Source organism: Dreissena polymorpha, chromosome 5 (genome assembly GCF_020536995.1).
Source record: "Dreissena polymorpha isolate Duluth1 chromosome 5, UMN_Dpol_1.0, whole genome shotgun sequence".
Classification (NCBI taxonomy): Eukaryota; Metazoa; Mollusca; class Bivalvia; order Myida; family Dreissenidae; genus Dreissena; species Dreissena polymorpha.
Window position 1 is genome coordinate 42,616,067 of NC_068359.1, and position 18,889 is coordinate 42,634,955.

The following is an 18,889-nucleotide window of genomic DNA, read 5'->3' on the forward strand; positions in this document are numbered from 1 at the left end:
GTAACAAGTTGTAACATCGAACAATTTGGCCATGGGACCAAATTATTACCAATTATTACCATATAAGGACTTTGATACTTTGTTTGCACAGAGTTGGTAGAGAACCACCATAAACTGTTACATACAAAATATTAAATCTTTAGGCGTTGTGGTTTCAGAGGAAAATAATTAAGTAACATTGCTATGTATATGTCTTTATTGACTAGACCTAAATGACCAAATGGGTCCGAACGAAAACTTTCCGGTTTCATGATTTTATAAAACTAAGTAGCGGGCCAATATTATGTAAAACAAGTTTACATACCAGACATGACATATCTAGAGGTTGTAGTTTCAGAGATGTATATTTTTGCTGTCTTCAGCAACAATAGCAATACTTATTTTAAAGAAATTCGAAGTTGAAAAGACAGACAGACTAGTCAGACGGACAAATGGACAAACGTACGGACGAGTAGTGTTGTGTGTTGGTGGGCTGGTTGGCGTTTGGACAGAAAGTGGTGAACAGCTTTTAATATAAACCACCGGCCTTAACTTCTTACCGCATAGTATGATAAGTGCTAGTATCAGGGTACATTTGTATGATAGTTAATTAACTCTTTCAGTGCTGGAACCGAATTTTGAAGGCCTTTGCAAACAGTTTGGATCCAGATGAGACGCCACAGAACGTGGCGTCTCATCAGGATCCAAACTGTTTGCTATTCTGATAGTATTCTTTGAAACAAAATCGAAGAAAATGCTTATCTTAGAAATTCAGCAGACGACATTTTAGCAGACGACAAATTTCCCAGCATGCAAAGGGTTAAAACAGTATTTGTGTGGCCGCATGTTGTATAATTGTGACTGCTGCTTGTGTGCATCCTTGTATTATATAACAAAATATAAACTATGATCATGAAGGAAAGAAACAACAATCTTAAAATACGTTTACTTCATTTACAACATATTATCAACACGATATATTTACTGTATACATATAAAGAAAGTAAAATGTCCCTTGCACCCTACAGGAGAGAGAACTAATTAAAGCCTTTCTTTATACTTTGGCCATCTTCAACTTAGTATAAAGACATAACTAAAATAGCCGTTGCGACCGAACTTTTGTAGTAAAATTCTGGTCATGCGTCGTCCAAGTGGTTCAGACCAATGCTGCCAAAACCAAGCACTATTGTTGAATACCGGTAGGCTTCTCTTACTTCCGTTTATATAATATAATTGGGTTTAAGGTGGGGTAGAAAATGGAAACCGTTGCACGGCGCGATGTGCCCCTCACAGGACCCGGACACACACGAGTGCTTCGAGCTTAAGATCGAAAACAGCACATGTCTTGTGATGTACATCTCTGGATGTTACCCAGATATTCCTGATGTATGCTTGTAAGTTAATAAATCAATACACATATTAATATTCATAAGCATGTTGCGTAAATTGCGTTTGTATTATTTAAGATCAATTCCCTGATAACTGATTCGAGGTTTTATATGAAAGATCTTCACGTATTTCTATAAAAGGATTTAACTGAATAAGGTATGCGTATACCGGTATATCGAACGCATAATTCCACAAAATTATTTTGTTTAGTCATTCTTTTTAACAAAGGTTGGTTTTCATGCGCATCTTTTAATTTAATTACGAAATATATTATTGTGATCACAAAACGGAACCCATTCTTACTGTTTACTGCAACCAAGTATCACAAACAAAAAGTCCATTTTGGAAAAAATGAACATTATACACGCAGCGGTAAAACATGGCATACAACGAGACATTTTACATGTTTTGTATCTCCAACCTGTTTTCCAGCCTACAATTCGCGACCAAGCAAGTGCCTTGCCCAGTCTACACGTGCAGTCACCGCGGATGCTGCTCCGGCTATGACCTGGATGAAAACAGACAGTGCGTCAAAGGTGCGTTGGGCTTATTTCACACTCAAGCACATGTAATTGTATATATTATTGTGTAATATAGATTTGCTAAACTGTGTAATGGATATTAAAATCATGTTATATTCACAGCGGGGTATCCAAGTGACTTGCAAAAGCGCTGTGAAAATGGCGGGATGCCTGAAGGAAACAAATGTATGTGTCTGCCTATGTTTACAGGATCAACATGCGAAGAACGTAAGGGAAGTTTGATTAATGCTTTTAACAAAGAATGAACGTTAATGTTATGCAAACAATATTCAACTGTATTGTTGTTATGTGGCAAAATAAATGTATAATTAATTTTTAGCTCACCTGAGCACGTTGTGCTCATGGTGAGTTTTTGTGATCGTCTTTTGTCCGTCGTGCGTCGTCTGTTGTCAACATTTGCCTTGTTAACACTCTACAGGCAACATTTATTGTCCGATCTTCATTAAACTTGTCCATAAATTGTGTCACTGTGATATCTTGAACGAGTTAGACATTGGTTTTGGTTGGCTGAAAAACATGACCACTAATGGACGGGTCATTTTTCCTTGTATGGTTATAGTAACTTGTTAACACTCTGAAAGTCACATTTATAGTCCAATTTTAATAAAACTTGGTCAGAAGATAGATCTAATGATATATTGGATGTGTTTGAAAATGAGACCGGTCTGTTTAAAAACATGGCCGCTAGGGTGGGGCATGTTTCCTTATATTTTTTTAGTAAAACCTTGTTTTATCTTTGGTTCGAAAATGGTTCCCGTCCGTTGAAAAACATTGCCGCCAGTAGGGCAGGGCATTTATCCCTATATGACTATAGTAAAACCGTGTTACCTCTCTGGTTACTATTTTGGCCAAGTTAGAAAATGGTTTCAGAAACATCTCGAAAGTTGCTGACAGCAGTTTAGTTGCCTGGAGTCTCAGGTGAGCAAACGTGGGCCTATTGTTTAAATATATGTGTTATTTAAACTAAATAAACTGCGGAAAAAAGATTAAATAAACAGAAAAAATTGTTGGGTTTTGTTAGATAATCGATTTATATGTACCCGTGATCACACAATATATTATTTAATACGATCATTTGTGAATTAAGACCGATTATCCGCCTAACAACAGTATCGTTTATGTAAATTGCGGCTTCTGGCATGTATACTAGTGAGAGTAAAACATTTTTGTAAAACATTTCGTATATTCAAGATTCAATATATTATAACACGCGTAAAGACAAATCAACTAACTTCTGTTATAATATAATAGAATTCGAGTCAAAAGACAGAAGCCAGCAGTGATATATCGAATGCTTTGTAAAATGTACATTTTTGAAGATTATTTGACAAAATGTATTTAAGCGATTTGCCAAAAGCCATGTCTCAATGGTGGACGTTGCGAGATGGTCGCTGGACGGCCGGTGTGTGTCTGCAGCTCCAGCAGATTCTCGGGAGAGCAGTGTGAAAATGGTACATGTATATATAAGTATATAATGGTGTACACAATTGTTCTGAATATACCCGTATCTAGGTTTGAATACATTTGCGCTGTATACACCCGGATATAGTTTTTAACACATTTGCGCTGTATATACCATTATATATAGTATAGAAGCTATAGCTATACACGTATAGTTTTATATAGGGAAACGATGCCTAAATAATAACACCATGTTGATACAGAAGTTAAACGATTGTTTTCATTTTCGAGCTGCTGTTGTTGTTTTTTGTTGCGAATGTTTTCATGGAAAAATATTGTGTATGTTATATTAATAACTATACATGCGAAATTCGGATCACATCAGGGACAAACAGAGTATTTGCGTGTAATCCTAACCTAATCAGTTGTTGTTTTTCTGTTTGTGCAAAACGGAATAATATATGTCACAGCTTTATTGAACATGGCACACTGTAGTAATATGTATCCACTGTAATTCAGCTGAGTAAATCAATTCTCCTCTATTATATGTGTGCCCGGAGTAAACGCATTTGTCTCCACTTGTATCTCATACTTAACGCGTACTCAATAATACTATTGTATGTAAAAAATGCAACATAATTGTACAGGAGCCTTTAAAAAGTGTTTTTCAACCAACAAGCTGGTTATTGGGATATTTATGCGACCTTAAAGACATTAAACCAATGCATATAAATGGTTGTATATTTATAAATATTCTCGATTTTTGTTGACCAGTCATGTTCTGAGTCTTTTTAAGTACGTAACATATTCATCAATTAAAATTATCAACACACAGACGTTTCAGTTATGTCTTTCAGTCGAATGCTTGGAAACCTGCTTGAACGGTGGTAGCTGCCGATTGGATGGAGTACAAGCCCGGTGTGATTGCCCGGCTGGTTACCAAGGTTTCCGTTGCCAATACAGTAGGTTTCACCATTTTATTAGCCGGATTTTTTTCGAAAAAATCTCGGCTTATAGATTGATGTTGTCGGGCGGGCGGGCGGGGTGGCGGCGTGCTCGAAAATGTTAAAGTTCTTATTTCATGGTATAACTTTGGTATGCTTGGACCTAGAGTCTTCAAACTTGACATGAAGGTTGGCCAGGATTAACAGATGACCACTGGTCATTTCAAGGTCATTCATTTGAAGGTCAAGGTCACTGTGACCTTCAATATAAAAAATGTTAAAGTTGTTATAACTTTGGTATGCTTGGACCTAGAGTCTTGAAACTTGACATGAAGGTTGGCCATAACTAGTTAGTAACCACTGGTCATTTCAAGGTCATTCATTTGAAGGTCAAGGTCACTGTGACCTTGAATGTAAAAATGTTAAAGTTCTTATTTCATGGTATAACTTTGGTATGCTTGGACCTAGAGTCTTCAAACTTGACATGAAGGTTGGCCAGGATTAACAGATGACCACTGGTCATTTCAAGGTCATTCATTTGAAGGTGAAGGTCACTGTGACCTTCAATATAAAAATGTTAAAGTTGTTATAACTTTGGTATGCTTGGACCTAGAGTCTTGAAACTTGACATGAAGGTTGGCCAGAACTAGTAAGTAACCACTGGACATTTCAAGGTCATTCATTTGAAGGTCAAGGTCACTGTGACCTTGAATGTAAAAATGTTAAAGTTCTTATTTCATGTTATAACTTTGGTATGCTTGTACCTAGAGTCTTCAAACTTGAAATAAAGATTGGCCAGTACTAGAAGATGACCACTGGTCATTTCAATGTCATTCATTTGAAGGTCAAGGTCACTGTGACCTTAAATGTTAAAATGTTAAAATTGTTATAACTTTGGTATGCTTGGACATAGAGTCTTCAAACTTGACATGAAGGTTTGCAAGCACACTTAGATGACCACTGGTCATTTCAAGGTCATTCATTCTAAGGTATGTGAAAGCAAAACAATAAATAGTATTATTTCATCTAAGTTTATTTTCTTACATTTGATAATGAAATTGATGGAAACTTCAAACAATATGTTACTAATTTGCTAATAAAAAAATTGAGATCAAACTTTCCTAATTGTCAATTCAAGTTCATATTTGTGACCTTAAATGTTATTGTTGTTCATGTATATGCATGCATTCAAAACATAACACAAGGTTTGCTCATGCCTTGAAAAGTACTTACATTTCATTTTGACCTTTGAACAATATTTCAGTAAATTAAGTATTGCATTGACAAAAACACGAAAGGTACTTTCCTGTCATTTAAATCAAAAATCCGGCTTCAATGCGGTCATCTCCGACCGCGGAACTCTTGTATATTAGTTAATTGCGAAATGTATTTAGAATTAAAATACATGCATGGCAGGCAGTGGCATTTCCCTGCAAAACTATCTATTCCAAATGATTAAAAATGCGTATTTATACACAAAACACATTTTATAAACGTATAACACATTATCTTGATATGGTATCTGAATTTATCCATGAGAATACTCACATCATACACAATGCGAGGATGTTTTATCTTTCTCAGATGTCAACTACCATTGTCCAGTCATTGATAGAACTGAAATGTCTAAGGAATGCAAGGACGAGTCTGGCGACTGTCATAGAGACGCTGAATGCTCCGGAAACGCCATATGTTGCTTTGACGGATGCAAAGGTGTTTGCAGAAAACCAGAAAAAATGTCTTGCTCTGCAAATGGTCACTTATATAAACCCGGTGAAATGTTTTCACCATCTGCTTGCGAGGTATTTTGATCTTTGCTTCTAAAATTGGACATTTTACTGTATAGCATGAAACATTGACAACATATCTATTATATAACATTTTGATGGATTTTTAATACAAATTGTACTAAGTTATTATTATTAGTAGTAGAAGTATAATTATCCCCGCCGAAGTGAAATTTCGGAGGGGGATATAGTAATAGTCTCCGTCCGTTTGTCTGTCCGTCCTTCCGTCCGAAGCTTTTTCCAGAGCATAACTCCAAATCTATTCAATGGATTTACTTAAATTTTAGAATATAAACAGATGGCAACTAGGAGAAGTGCAGTGACCAAGAACCATTACTCTATCTAACTTAGTTTTTTAAATATCTCCCTTTATATAATTTCAAAGTTAATTTTTGTCCGGAGCATGACTCTTAATCTATTGGAGGGATTTACTTGAAACTTGAAATATAAATAGATGGCAATTAGGAGAAGTGCAATGATTAAGAACCATGACTCTATGTACCTTACTTTTTGAATTATCTCCCACTATATAATGTCAATTTTTTTTTCCGGAGCATAACTCTAAATCTACTAAAGAGATTTACTTGAAACTTGAAATATAAACAGATGGAAAGTAGGAGAAGTGAAGTGATTAAGAACCATAACTATATCTACATTAGTTTTTGAAGTATCTCCCTTTATTAATTTCAAAGTAAATTTCTGCCCGGAACATAACTCTAAATCTACTGAAGGTATTGACTTGCAACTAGAACTATTAACAGATGGCAACTAGGAGAAGTGCAGTGAACATGAACCATAACTCTTTAGACCGTAGTTTTTTAATTATCTCCGTTTTTTATTTTTTTATTTATATTTTATTTAATTCTAATTTTAAATTATATTTAATATTATTTCATAGTAAATATTTTAGCTTTTAAGTTTTTAATATCTCCCTTTCTCTAATTTTACAATAATATTTTAATTTGAACACCGAAGTATTCACTGTAAAATTAATAGATGAGTTCAAGGAAAAATACAGTGATCAAGAACAGTAACTGTTCATAGTTTTCTTTTTTAATTACCTTCCTTTCTTTCATTTTCCATATATTTTATTGTCTACAGCATAACTCCAACACTATATAACTAATTGATCCTTGAAATATAAATAGATGACACAGGTGCCAGGTTTTACAAATATTATTCTACTCTCTAAAACAAATGTTCTCATACAAGCAAACACATTTCGGCGGGGATTTGGCACTACTGTGATAAGCTCTTGTTACAAGTTTATAGTTTTAAAATCTATTGTCATACTGAATAGATCCGGGTTCTGATGTGATTGTACTTTGTATGATCTTCTAGATCACTTGCGGTATGTTGTCATGCACTGATCCACAAATTGTTTTAGTAAAGTTTCGACACACTACTAGCAAACAATAGAAAGTTTAGAATAATACCCTTTTTCTATAAATGAAAAAAAAGCTATGCATGTTTTTGATTTAACAATTCAGGAACAACATTACAAATACAAACTTTAAATACTAAGAACAAACATTTTGAAGCCTTATTTTTATTTATATTCTTTAAATAAAAAAAAGATTATTTATTTAAATAAGTTATTAGTAAAAAACAACATTTTTTTCTGCAGTGAATTAGAACTCTTCATATCCTTAATTGAGATTTCTTTCATGTTTAGTAACCTTATTTTTTCAATTTAAATCTTAATGATTTTATGTAAAGATATCAAAGTTTTTGTTCAAATATGCATATCATTCAGACATTTCTCATGTCAAGTGATTCTGTATATAATAAACTCAATTTTGAGCAATACATTGCTGCATTATTTGCCATAATTAAGCATTATGGTTGCACAATATTTGCACAAAAAAGCCGGTAACGTTAATTATTCAGGTATTTCATTTTTGCGCCAAAATCCTGGTTGCATGCGGACTGACTAATCAATTGAGTTATATCTTAAAATAGATTTCATGCAGGCATAATCTGGGCATATTTTTAAAGGCATATCTTGGCCATATCGCTAAAGAGCCACAGTCCGCTCAGCAATACATGTTTAGATAAAGAAGTATTGCAAAAAACTGTATGGTGTGTCACGCATTTCCTGTCATATACTTTGTTGGTGGGGAGTGTGCAACTTTTTGGAGTAGCGCTGTTGAAGGCAATGATTTTAAGTATTTACCAAAAGTGGATAGAGTGTAACACTGTCCTATCCGCACACAAATGCATTATCCAATACCTTAGTTTTACGCTATAACCACAAAACGCGACAAGCGGTTTTCGGATACTGGAAATGTTATTTACAGTTAAACCCCTTCAATGCTTGTGAAGTGGAACATTAGAATTAGTATTTTCAATAAGGGCCATATCAGTCTGCATTTAAAATCAATATTGAGATATGGCAGATTAAACTTGATTAGTTTTATCTGCCGGATTTCCTTTCCTGGTGACACATTTGCGGTAAGCATATGTAATTTGTTGGTTGTTAAGTGACTCGGGTCCTGCGGTTTGTAAGCTTGTGCATTCATTTACGTTGACGGCTTTTTAAAGTGGCTTCGTATTCCTTCTGTACTTTAGTTGGGTAAATATTGTGGTTGCCCAAAGTCCTCGGCTAGACTACTTGGACATAGAGATTTCCAGAAGCTTTCACGTGTTTGTTGAGTTGTAATTATGAAATAAATAAATAAAGTAGATAAATGAAATTAATTATTAAAGTCATTTAGGTTGTTGCTTTAAATAATCTTCAGAAAAACTATTCAGTCCAAGCTTGTGTATTTTTTACAATAAAATGTCTGTTTAAAAAAGAAAAGAAAAGCGATGTTGTTGGTGGCGTCCAGGAGAATGATGTCCACTTTATAACTCAAAAACCTTAAACTGAATCATCACAAAAGTTAGTATGAGGTTTATGGCAAAGTTTGATGTCATTCAGATTGCATTAAACACTTTTGAATTATGGCCCTTGTATTTATAAAAGTAAAATTTACCCTGTTCGCTCTCTAAATTTGAGAAAGTTTACATTGTTAGATCATGAAACTGTATGGTATTATTTGTGGCCATATAATCTTAACTATGATTGATAACCAGTGAAATTGCATGATGCACTTTTGAATAATGGCTCTTAAATTGTCCACCATTTGCCACATTAATGTTGTCTGCTATCTAAAAATAGGTTTCTATTTAATAACTATAGTTTGCGATTAAAAAAAAACAATACAACGTTTGATATGGGGAGCTTAAACAGAGCCAAAGCTTGAGGTTGCATTTAGGGCTCGTCAGGTAAAGGTCAAGGTTAAAGGTAAAATAGGAAAATGGTTTCTGCTCAATAAAATTAGTTTTGATGATTACTATCCCCGCCGAAATTTCGGAAGGGATATAGTAATAGTCTCCGTCCGTCCGTCCTTCCGCCCGAAACTTTGTCCAGAGCATAACTCCAAATCTATTCAATGGATTTACTTGAAACTTAGAAAATAAACAGATGGCAACTAGGAGAAGTGCAGTGACCAAGAACAATATAACTCTATCTACCTTAATTTTTGAATCATCTCCCTTTATATAATTTCAAAGTCAATTTTTGTCCGGAGCATAACTCTAAATCTACTGAAGGGATTTACTAGAAACTTGACATGTAAACAGATGGCAACAAGGAGAAGTGCAGTAAACATGAACCATAACTCTATCGGCCGTAGTCTTTGAATTATCTCCCTTTATTTAATTTCGTAGTAAATTTGTATCCATTTTGTCCGGAGCATAACTCTAAATCTACTGAAGGGATTTACTCTACATCTACTGAAAGGATTAACGTGAAATTTCATATATACACAGATGCCAACTAGGAAGAGTGCAGTGACCAAATATCATAACTCTATCTACCTTAGTTTTGGAATTATCTCCCTTTATTTAATTTAAAAGTAAATGTTTGTCCGAGGCATAACTCTAATTCTTTATAAGGGATTCACTTATACTTAAAACATAAACATTTCTATATAAGGGATGCACTTGCAATTTAAAACATAACCTTTTATTTAATTTCATGGTAAATTTGTGTTTATTTCATGGTAAATTTGTGTTCGGAGCAGAACTCCAAATCAACTGAAGGGATTTACTTGAAACTCCCTTTGTGTTATTATAATTTTACATTAAATTCTTGTCCAGAGTTTAACTCCAAATTATAAATACAATGATCAAGAACATTAACTGTTTATAGTCTTCCTTTTTAATTACCTCCTTTTCTTTCATTTCCATATATTTAATTCTCTACAGCATAACTCCAACACTATATAACTAATTGATCCTTGAAATATAAATAGATGACACAGGTGCCAGGTTTTACAAATATTACTCTACTCTCTAAAACAAATGTTCTCATACAAGCAAATACATTTCGGCGGGGATGGCCATGTTAACATGGCTCTTGTTATTATTAGTACTAGTATTTGTATTAGTATTCGTAGTATTAGTATTCGTAGTAGTATTCGTAGAAGTATTCGTATTCGTAGTAGTATTCGTAGTATTCGTAGTAGTAGTATTCGAAGTAGTAGTAGTAGTAGTAGTAGTAGTAGTAGTAGTAGTAGTAGTAGTAGTAGTAGTAGTAGTAGTAGTAGTAGTAGTTGTAGTAGTAGTAGTAGTAGTAGTAGTAGGTAGTAGTAGTAGTAGTAGTAGTAGTAGTAGTAGAAGTAGTAGTTATTTAGGAAGAAATCTTCAATGTTTTTTGTTAACTCGCCATGCGAGTGATTGAAGTAAGTACAAATATAATATAATAATTATTTTGGTATTTAAATATGAACAAAAAACGAAGAAGTATCAACAAATTATGTACACAACCTATGTAATGGGAATAATTTTTATATGCTTAAAGTGTAGCATTCGCATAACGAAAAATCTTTCTCATCTGATCTCTTGTAGACAAACACAGAGTGTGTGCGTTCAATATATATATTTTTCATACTACAACTGTCTAATAATATTCCTATATTTAACTTGATACGTGATTCCATTATTGCATGCTTTAGAGATGTGTCTGTCAGGCGTGGGGAGTTTTGAAGTGCACCACGATGCAGTGCCCTCCGATTCAATGTCCTGACGGCCATACATCCATACGGGTGCAAGGGCATTGCTGCAAAATATGTCCCGGTAATTAAGAAGGATTATGCCTTTGGCGTGATTTCGGTTTTACGTGTTCAATGGATTTATTAAGTTTACAAATCATGGTTTAATACTGTTTTCTATATACGCGTATCTATATTTGTGTATTGAAACTACGAAGCGCATTTTGTTGCAAACCTTTCATCTATCTGTTTATATCTATGTGTAAAATAACATAAACAAATTAAAATAACTTATTTGTTTGTTTATTTCCAGGTACCAACGTACTAGATGGAGAAGGTGTGTTTTAACTTGCACCTGTTTGTTTTAAATAAGTTTTATAAACGCGTAAACAATGCGCATAAGGAGTCTTTAACAATAGTCAATAATTGATTCGAAGCTGTAACATAAATCCATGAACTGATACCAAGCTGTAACATACATCAATGAATGATATTTAGCTGAAACATTAATCCATGAATTGATACGAAGCTGTAATCAATGAATCGATACGAAGCTGTAACATTACTCAATGGACCTATACGAAGCTGTAACATTAATGCAGTGCCTGGGCAAGTGGTATGATGCCAGCCTCAACGATACAAATAATGTAAAACGCATCAAAGGCCAGCTAAATGAAGGGTTGAAACAAATAGACAGGTCTTGGCTACCAGGAAAATTCAAGGCATGGTTGTTTCAACACGGACTACTATCTCGCCTGATGTGGCCCCTTATGTTGTATGAGATAGCAACATCAACAGTGGAGGGCCTAGAAAGAACCATAATAGAAAGAACAGGCATCTTCGAAGATGGTTAGGGGTACCACCAAGCTTTACAAACATAGGTCTTTATGGAAGATCCAATCAGTTACAACTCCCGCTCTTATCATTAGTGGAGGAGTTCAAGGCATCAAAGGCACGGCTGGTGGTAACTCTGAAAGAATCCCGAGATGATAAGATCAGGAAAGCTGGCATAGAGACAAGAACAGGGAGAAAGTGGTCAGCCAGCCAGGCAGTGACCCAGGCAGAAAGTAGACTTAGGCAGAAAGACATTGTTGGAACAACCACTAGCGGGCGCCAAGGTCTTGGAATCTCAACATGTCCTAGATGGAGCCAAGCAGCCAGTGGGGAAAAAAGAAAAATGGTAGTAGATGAAGTGCGGAAGATGGAAGAAGACGAGAGAAGATCTAGAGCAGTAGCCATGGGTTCACAGGGAGCATGGACAAAATGGGACACCACACCAAGGAAGATGACATGGGACCAGATCTGGAAGTATGAGCCTTTGGGAATCAGCTTCTTACTGCGGTCGGTATATGATCTGTTCCCTCACCAGCTAACCTACACAGATGGGGAATGCAAGACAGCCCATCATGTAAACTGTGTGACAGAACTGGAAGCATGGAGCACATACTATCGGCATGCAGCACAGCACTCACGCAAGGCAGATATAGATGGCGCCATGACCAAGTTCTTCGAGATATGGCAGACATTCTTGAAAGACAGCGAATGAAGAAGAGAAAACAGCCACAGCCAAAAACCATCCACTTTGTCAAGGAGGGCCAGTCAGCACCTAAAGGCAAAAGAACAAAATCTTCAGTACTTGACGAAGCTGAAAATTGGAATATGGCTGTTGACCTACAGAAAAAGCTTGTCTTTCCGGAGGTAGTACAAACCAATTTCAGACCCGACATTGTCATCTGGTCCAACACTGCAAAGCACCTGGTGATGATTGAATTGACAATCCCATGGGAAACAAGGTGTGAAGAAGCCTATGAAAGGAAGAAAACCAAGTACTCTGATCTCATGGACCAATGCAGACAACAAGGATGGAGAACCTGGCTGTTCCCTGTTGAAATAGGAGCAAGGGGTCTCCCAGCCAATTCACTATGGAAGATGTTGGGCGCCATGGGACTCAACGGCCATGAGTGAAGGACTGCTGTGGGCAGACTAGAACAATCAGCTGAAAGGGCATCCAGTTGGCTATAGTCTCGAAGAGATGAGAGGAGCTGGAAGCCAGTCACCAACACGTAGTGGACTGATCACCACTGCGGACCCACCACCCGGAGAGTGTACCAGGATTAAAGGGTCGAAACACTTGTTGATGGGTGGATCCTGGCTGATGATGTTGGTGACTGATGCAGTGACATCACTGTATTACACACATTTCACATGAATTGATACGAAGCTCCAACATTACTCAATCAACTAAAACGAAGCTGAACTATTAATAAATAAACTTTTACGAAGCAGAACCATTAATGAACTGATAGGAAGTCGTAACATTAATCAATGAACTGATACGAAGCTGAAATATTAATCAATGAGCTTGTACGAAACTGTGACACTAATCAATCAATTTTTATTAAGCTGTAACATTAATTAATCTACTAATACGAAGCTGATATACTAGTCGATGGACTTATAAGAAGCTGTAACATTGATCCATCAATTGATACGAAGCTGTAACCATAATCCATTAAATGATACGAAGCGGAAATATCAATCGATGAACTTATACGATACTAAAAAATAAATCAATGAATTGATACGAAGATGAAATATGATTCGTTGCGAAGCTGTAACATTAATCAATGAAATGATACGAAGCTATACCATTAATCAGGGAGTTGATACCAAGCTGAAACGAATCGATGTACTCATACGAAGCTGAAACATTAATCAATGAATTAATACGAATCTGTGCACTAATCTATGCATTGATTCGAAGCTGTACATTTATCGATGAACTGATATCATAATCATTTCCACAAATGGTCGTTATCAAAACAATGCGTGTTGCAGATGCTTATCAGATATACATACGAAATCATACAATGCAAAACGAAAAATGCATATAAGAAATATAGTTCATGAATTGCTCCGCTGTTCCAGCTCCGAGATTTACAAACTGTCCCAGTCGGTTCATTGCCGTTGACATCACGGAAGAAGGCGGTCCTGTTTCGCTTTGCTCTATTGGCCTGAATGCCGTGGACATGTACGGGATGGAGCTGGAGGTATGTTGCTGTACACATACATACATCCTCTCAGTCTCTGTTGATCTGATTAGACCAAGACTCAAACCATATAACTCCTATATTTTTACTGTAACCCTTAACAATTCAGGTACTTACTTAAACACGTGTTTACTTACTTAGAAAATCAAATTAAATTTAATGCTTTTGTTAATATATTGAAGTTTTATAGGCTTCATTGTAATCCCTAAGGTACAGGCGAGAAGCAAACAGCATAGAACCTGAACATACTGTGAGTTACTCGCAGGCTTTTCTGGTTTTATACTGGTTGTATGAAGACATTTTAACCCCTTGCTTCTGAGTAGGAAAATATTTAAATGTTCAGTAATTGCTCTTTACTAATGATACGACCATGATGGACTTTCATGGTAACCAAATTGGCATATTTGGCAAATCATCAACATGCAATATTTCCATTGAGCATGATTAGACGGTTGTCATCAAACAAAGCTTTATCCTGATTTGCATTATACAGCAACATGCTGTGGCGTTAACATAACCATACGTTAAAATCAGTTCGTAAGTCACAGATTGAATCTATTGTATAGGTGACGTACAGCGATAAACAGTTGTTTCATAGCCATTCTTCCGACGTAAGAAAGAACGTACACATAGTGATGGCGTTCTCAAGCTCTGATCAGTTCGGACGTCGGGCCGAATGCCAGTTTCAAGTGATCGTCAGAGGTAGGCAAAATAATAATGAATTAGGTAGTTTTACGATATCTATAAGTTGAATTTGGTCAACAATACAGTTATATAATTATATTGTTATCAAATACATTCATGTTAAATTATTAATTGATGAAAATATTGTATTGTACAATATAAACATGCGTCTGTGGTAATATCTTAATGATTTGGTATATATAATTTTTAAAGACTATAAATGTTTTAAAACGCTTCACTTAGTTTTCCATGTTAAAAAAATCTGATTTCAAGAATGAACAGTGTGATTGAATTACTTCGAATTAATGGTTAAACGTTTTTTTTACTAACATTGTTTACCTGAAGCATTATAAACGCTGTTAGTTAAATACACACACGTGACATAAACTAATGAAAAAGTGCATGCATTTCCATTATCGCAATCATTATTAACATAGTATACACGGTTGTTTCAGCATACATTTTTTGTTTAAGACCCTTTTCCGCCAAAGTTCACGTCATGTCCTACGGAAATATACGCGTTGAACAGCGAGAGGGTCACGTGGCAAGATCCGGAGGTGACGGACAATGTCGGAATTTACCGATTGGTCATCGATGGAGATGTAATCCGGAACACGTTGTTGCCGGTCGGCGCCTACCCAGTTAGCATTACTGCATGGGACTACGATAAAAACCAGGCAATATGCGCCTTCATTGTGCGAGTTTTTGACGAAAGTAGGTCATTAATTGCAAATTGTAAAATTGGACTCATATTATATACTTATACATGTTTCGTTGTGATTCTTACTCTAAAAAATACTTGAATTGTAAAAATTTAATGTGAATCATATGAAAAAAATGTATGAACAAATATGAGGATTATAAAAAAAATCAAAGCAAAACTGAAAGTTTACAAGTCTTTGTAGTAATATGTTGAGCCTCAATACAAGGTGTTAGATTGCTATACCAATGGCATACACAATTCACAGACGTTAAAACTGTCAGATATTAGAATGCGACGATTTATATAATATACCATTTAGTTTGCTTCAAATGAAAATGAACTACCTTAGATTTGTATCTCTGGAAACACCAATTGATTTAAAGTACTGCTCTTCAGATATGAGTGAGACCAGCATGCCTTCGGAGCTCAGAGCAAGAAAGGAGGGGCCAATGTCTATCGGAATAATTTGTGAGTGAAATTACATTTTTAACATCAACTTCTTTATTAAAGAACGGGTCGATTGTAAATATTAACTAAAATGCAATTTTCTAAGACATCATAGGTACAAATATATGCAGCAAATGGTTAATATGAATTGTTTGCATGCATACCATTTTGGAAAATGTTTGTAGTTATGTGACGCGGAATGTATAGCGCTGTTTTGTTGCAAAAGCATGTTTCGTGTCAGACTTTAAGGAGTGCATTTATTGTGTCTTATGCTCGCTAGTCATGCAAGATCTGATTTTTCGCATACCCCTTTTACACATTTTCGTGTTTCTCAGTGGGATCTTCAATTGGATTTGTCGTTGCTCTGAGTGTATGTATTTGCCTGGCCGTCCGAATTAGACAGCAGCGAAGTCACAGAGACACGCCGACAACAGAGCACCGAAGACCCGACTTTATCAACTCCATTTACGCAATCTGTGCACCACGTGTTGGCACTCACACGTACGTCAACGATGTCAAATTTCCCAACCTTCCTGATTATGCTCCGCCCCTAAACCCACCCTCATACGACGAAATCAATAATTGCGACGAGTTGGGCGTGACGTCATACGAAGAAGAACCGCCCATTTACGAGGAGATTGACAATAAACCAACGTCGGAGCACACGTACCAGAACACACATCAGGGACACACTAATCAGGCGTTCTCCATCACGGAACCGAAATTTGGATACTAAAATTGTTTAACATGAAAGCATGAACCAAATATAAACACTGAGGATTTTATGGTATAGTCTATGAACATTTACACTAAGGTGTATAATAGTGCCAGTTCACGATTTCTAGGGCTGGATATAATGGTACTTGATCTCTAATAATCAATCATTAGTCACAAAATGCCTATACATGTAAACGTTTATTGGTATGGAAACGTTTGGATAGGCCTTACCTACACCTTATCTCAATGTTAAAGTATTAAAAACACTCTTTTTACTGTATTGGCCGAATAGAAAATTGTAGAGATGAAGCATTTCTTTTTGCAACGATGCTAGCCGAATATTCAGCGTGAAGCTATCGTATCTCATATAGAACTAACGAGCGGATTCTAAACCGGTCTGGTGTAATTAATTCATAAACATGAATTAAAAATTGTATAGATAAATGTGCACTACATTACACAACATTGTATGCGGTGGATAAGCGATTAACAGCCGACAATAGTAACAACAATTAAACGTTTGTTTTCAATTCAATTAAATGTATTTAGAAACACAACCTTAATTTTCAAATACAGGCTTTACCCTGATGTTTTTACTAAAGATATTTCTTTTCCAGTTAACGACAAACGTTACAGATGATTATTTAATGCTTTCCTGATGTAGACAGAGAAAAAACAGTGATGTAGAAGCGATATTGCGCTGTTTAAAAATAGTGAAAAATAACAGTGAACATTATCGCTCATATTTTTTTTATTTTAGTTTAAAATGACTGTTTTTTACGTCATGACATAATTATGCACCAGTTTAACTCTTTTAAATGTAAATTAACTTAAGAGAAAGCATCAAAGTAAAAGAAAATTTGATAACTTTAGGTACATTATAATTCTTTGTTATACTTGTGAAAGTATTAATTTCGTTGATATGAAATATTTAATCTACCGAAACCAACAAATATGCTCCATACTGTATAGAAAAGGTTTTAGTCACGTAGATTGTGCGCATTAATTTTGTTTGGTGTGAATATCTTTTCAAATTTTTGTCGTTTCAATTGTATTCACTGCTACCGTTTGGTTTGAAAATGTTTTGATGGATTCTTGTTGTGCAGATCTTGTTGAATTCAAGTCACGTGTTATTACATTTTTATGTATCATTCTGGTCTTGTAAATATTTATCTTTCCAAGTGCGCTTTCTACACAGAGTGCTATCTTAATTGTAAATGGAAAATTGCTGTGCAATTTTTTACCAGCTTCATATATCCATCGTTATTTTGTAAGTACACGTAACTTGTTTACGTAACAGGGATTTACAGTTTCATGCACATACCGTAAGTTGGTTATTACTTCTCACAGCCCATTTAAAACGATTCGCCAGTTTAATAACGTCCATTTACTTGTGTTATATAAACTTTAATACCACTTGTACATATTGCATTTGAACTATTTAGGAATTATTAGATGTTCTACTTTTGATGTACGGGCATTGTATGTTTAGTGTTAGATGTTGTGTGTATTTTAATTGACACACGTGCATGAAATATCAGAACTAAGCACAGTGTTCGCATATCTACAATTAAAAATCAATATTTAGTTTGTTTCAAAAGAACAAGTTTCTAAATAAGCCTTTAATGTAATGTTTGACCCAGATTTCGTCTATATGATGAAAGTAGTGCCTTTGTCAACCTATCCTATGCAGCGTAAAAATGGCTTAAAATTGGTTCAACGAAATCATTTTGTTGCAACACCAGATTTCAACATCCATTCGCTTGTTTTTGTTTCAGTGAATGTTTACTTGGAATTTTGACGATAATCTGTAAATAAAGTTTTATATTGTTGAGGTGGTATTATTTATTCTATCGACTTGATCCACGCCATATATCCCGTTGTTTTCTTGAATATATTTGAGCCAACTAAAAAACCAATGAAAATCCACTTTTATTTTTACAGTTCCCCAAATGAGGTCTGAAAGGCAAATATCATTTGATGGGATATTGTGTATTACCACACAAGCAAACAATCGTCGCATTTAACTGTTAATAACGCATTTGTCACTGCTTGAATTAACTGCGGAGTTTGCCACGATACTTTATTCATGACAAGAGGGCCGTTAGCGCTCACAAGAGGTCACGGAGCCATTCGTTAAAGACTTGACCTTTTAGAAGGTACGAACTTAGGAAAATAACAATAGGATAGACCTTAATGATCAAGAC

General features: G+C 35.3%; 1 protein-coding gene and 1 long non-coding RNA gene across 2 annotated transcripts in view; both read left to right on the forward strand.

Moving 5' to 3' along the window:
- LOC127880823 (sushi, von Willebrand factor type A, EGF and pentraxin domain-containing protein 1-like) overlaps positions 1-18,514 on the forward strand; it is a 21,472-nt gene extending 2,958 nt beyond the window's left edge. Inside the window, exons 2-14 of the mRNA XM_052428271.1 lie at positions 1,224-1,373; positions 1,801-1,904; positions 2,013-2,117; positions 3,254-3,361; positions 4,169-4,273; positions 5,840-6,057; positions 11,046-11,166; positions 11,395-11,418; positions 14,010-14,131; positions 14,698-14,833; positions 15,290-15,529; positions 15,915-15,986; positions 16,301-18,514. Coding sequence (XP_052284231.1) covers positions 1,224-1,373; positions 1,801-1,904; positions 2,013-2,117; positions 3,254-3,361; positions 4,169-4,273; positions 5,840-6,057; positions 11,046-11,166; positions 11,395-11,418; positions 14,010-14,131; positions 14,698-14,833; positions 15,290-15,529; positions 15,915-15,986; positions 16,301-16,701 — 1,906 coding nt within the window. The 3' untranslated portion in view covers positions 16,702-18,514. The remainder of the gene's footprint in view (positions 1-1,223; positions 1,374-1,800; positions 1,905-2,012; positions 2,118-3,253; positions 3,362-4,168; positions 4,274-5,839; positions 6,058-11,045; positions 11,167-11,394; positions 11,419-14,009; positions 14,132-14,697; positions 14,834-15,289; positions 15,530-15,914; positions 15,987-16,300) is intronic.
- Positions 4,368-5,371, forward strand: LOC127880843 (uncharacterized). Its single transcript, XR_008049781.1, has 2 exons — positions 4,368-4,950; positions 5,245-5,371. It is a non-coding gene; the product is annotated as an uncharacterized LOC127880843 (long non-coding RNA).
- Positions 18,515-18,889: the final 375 nt, after the last annotated feature.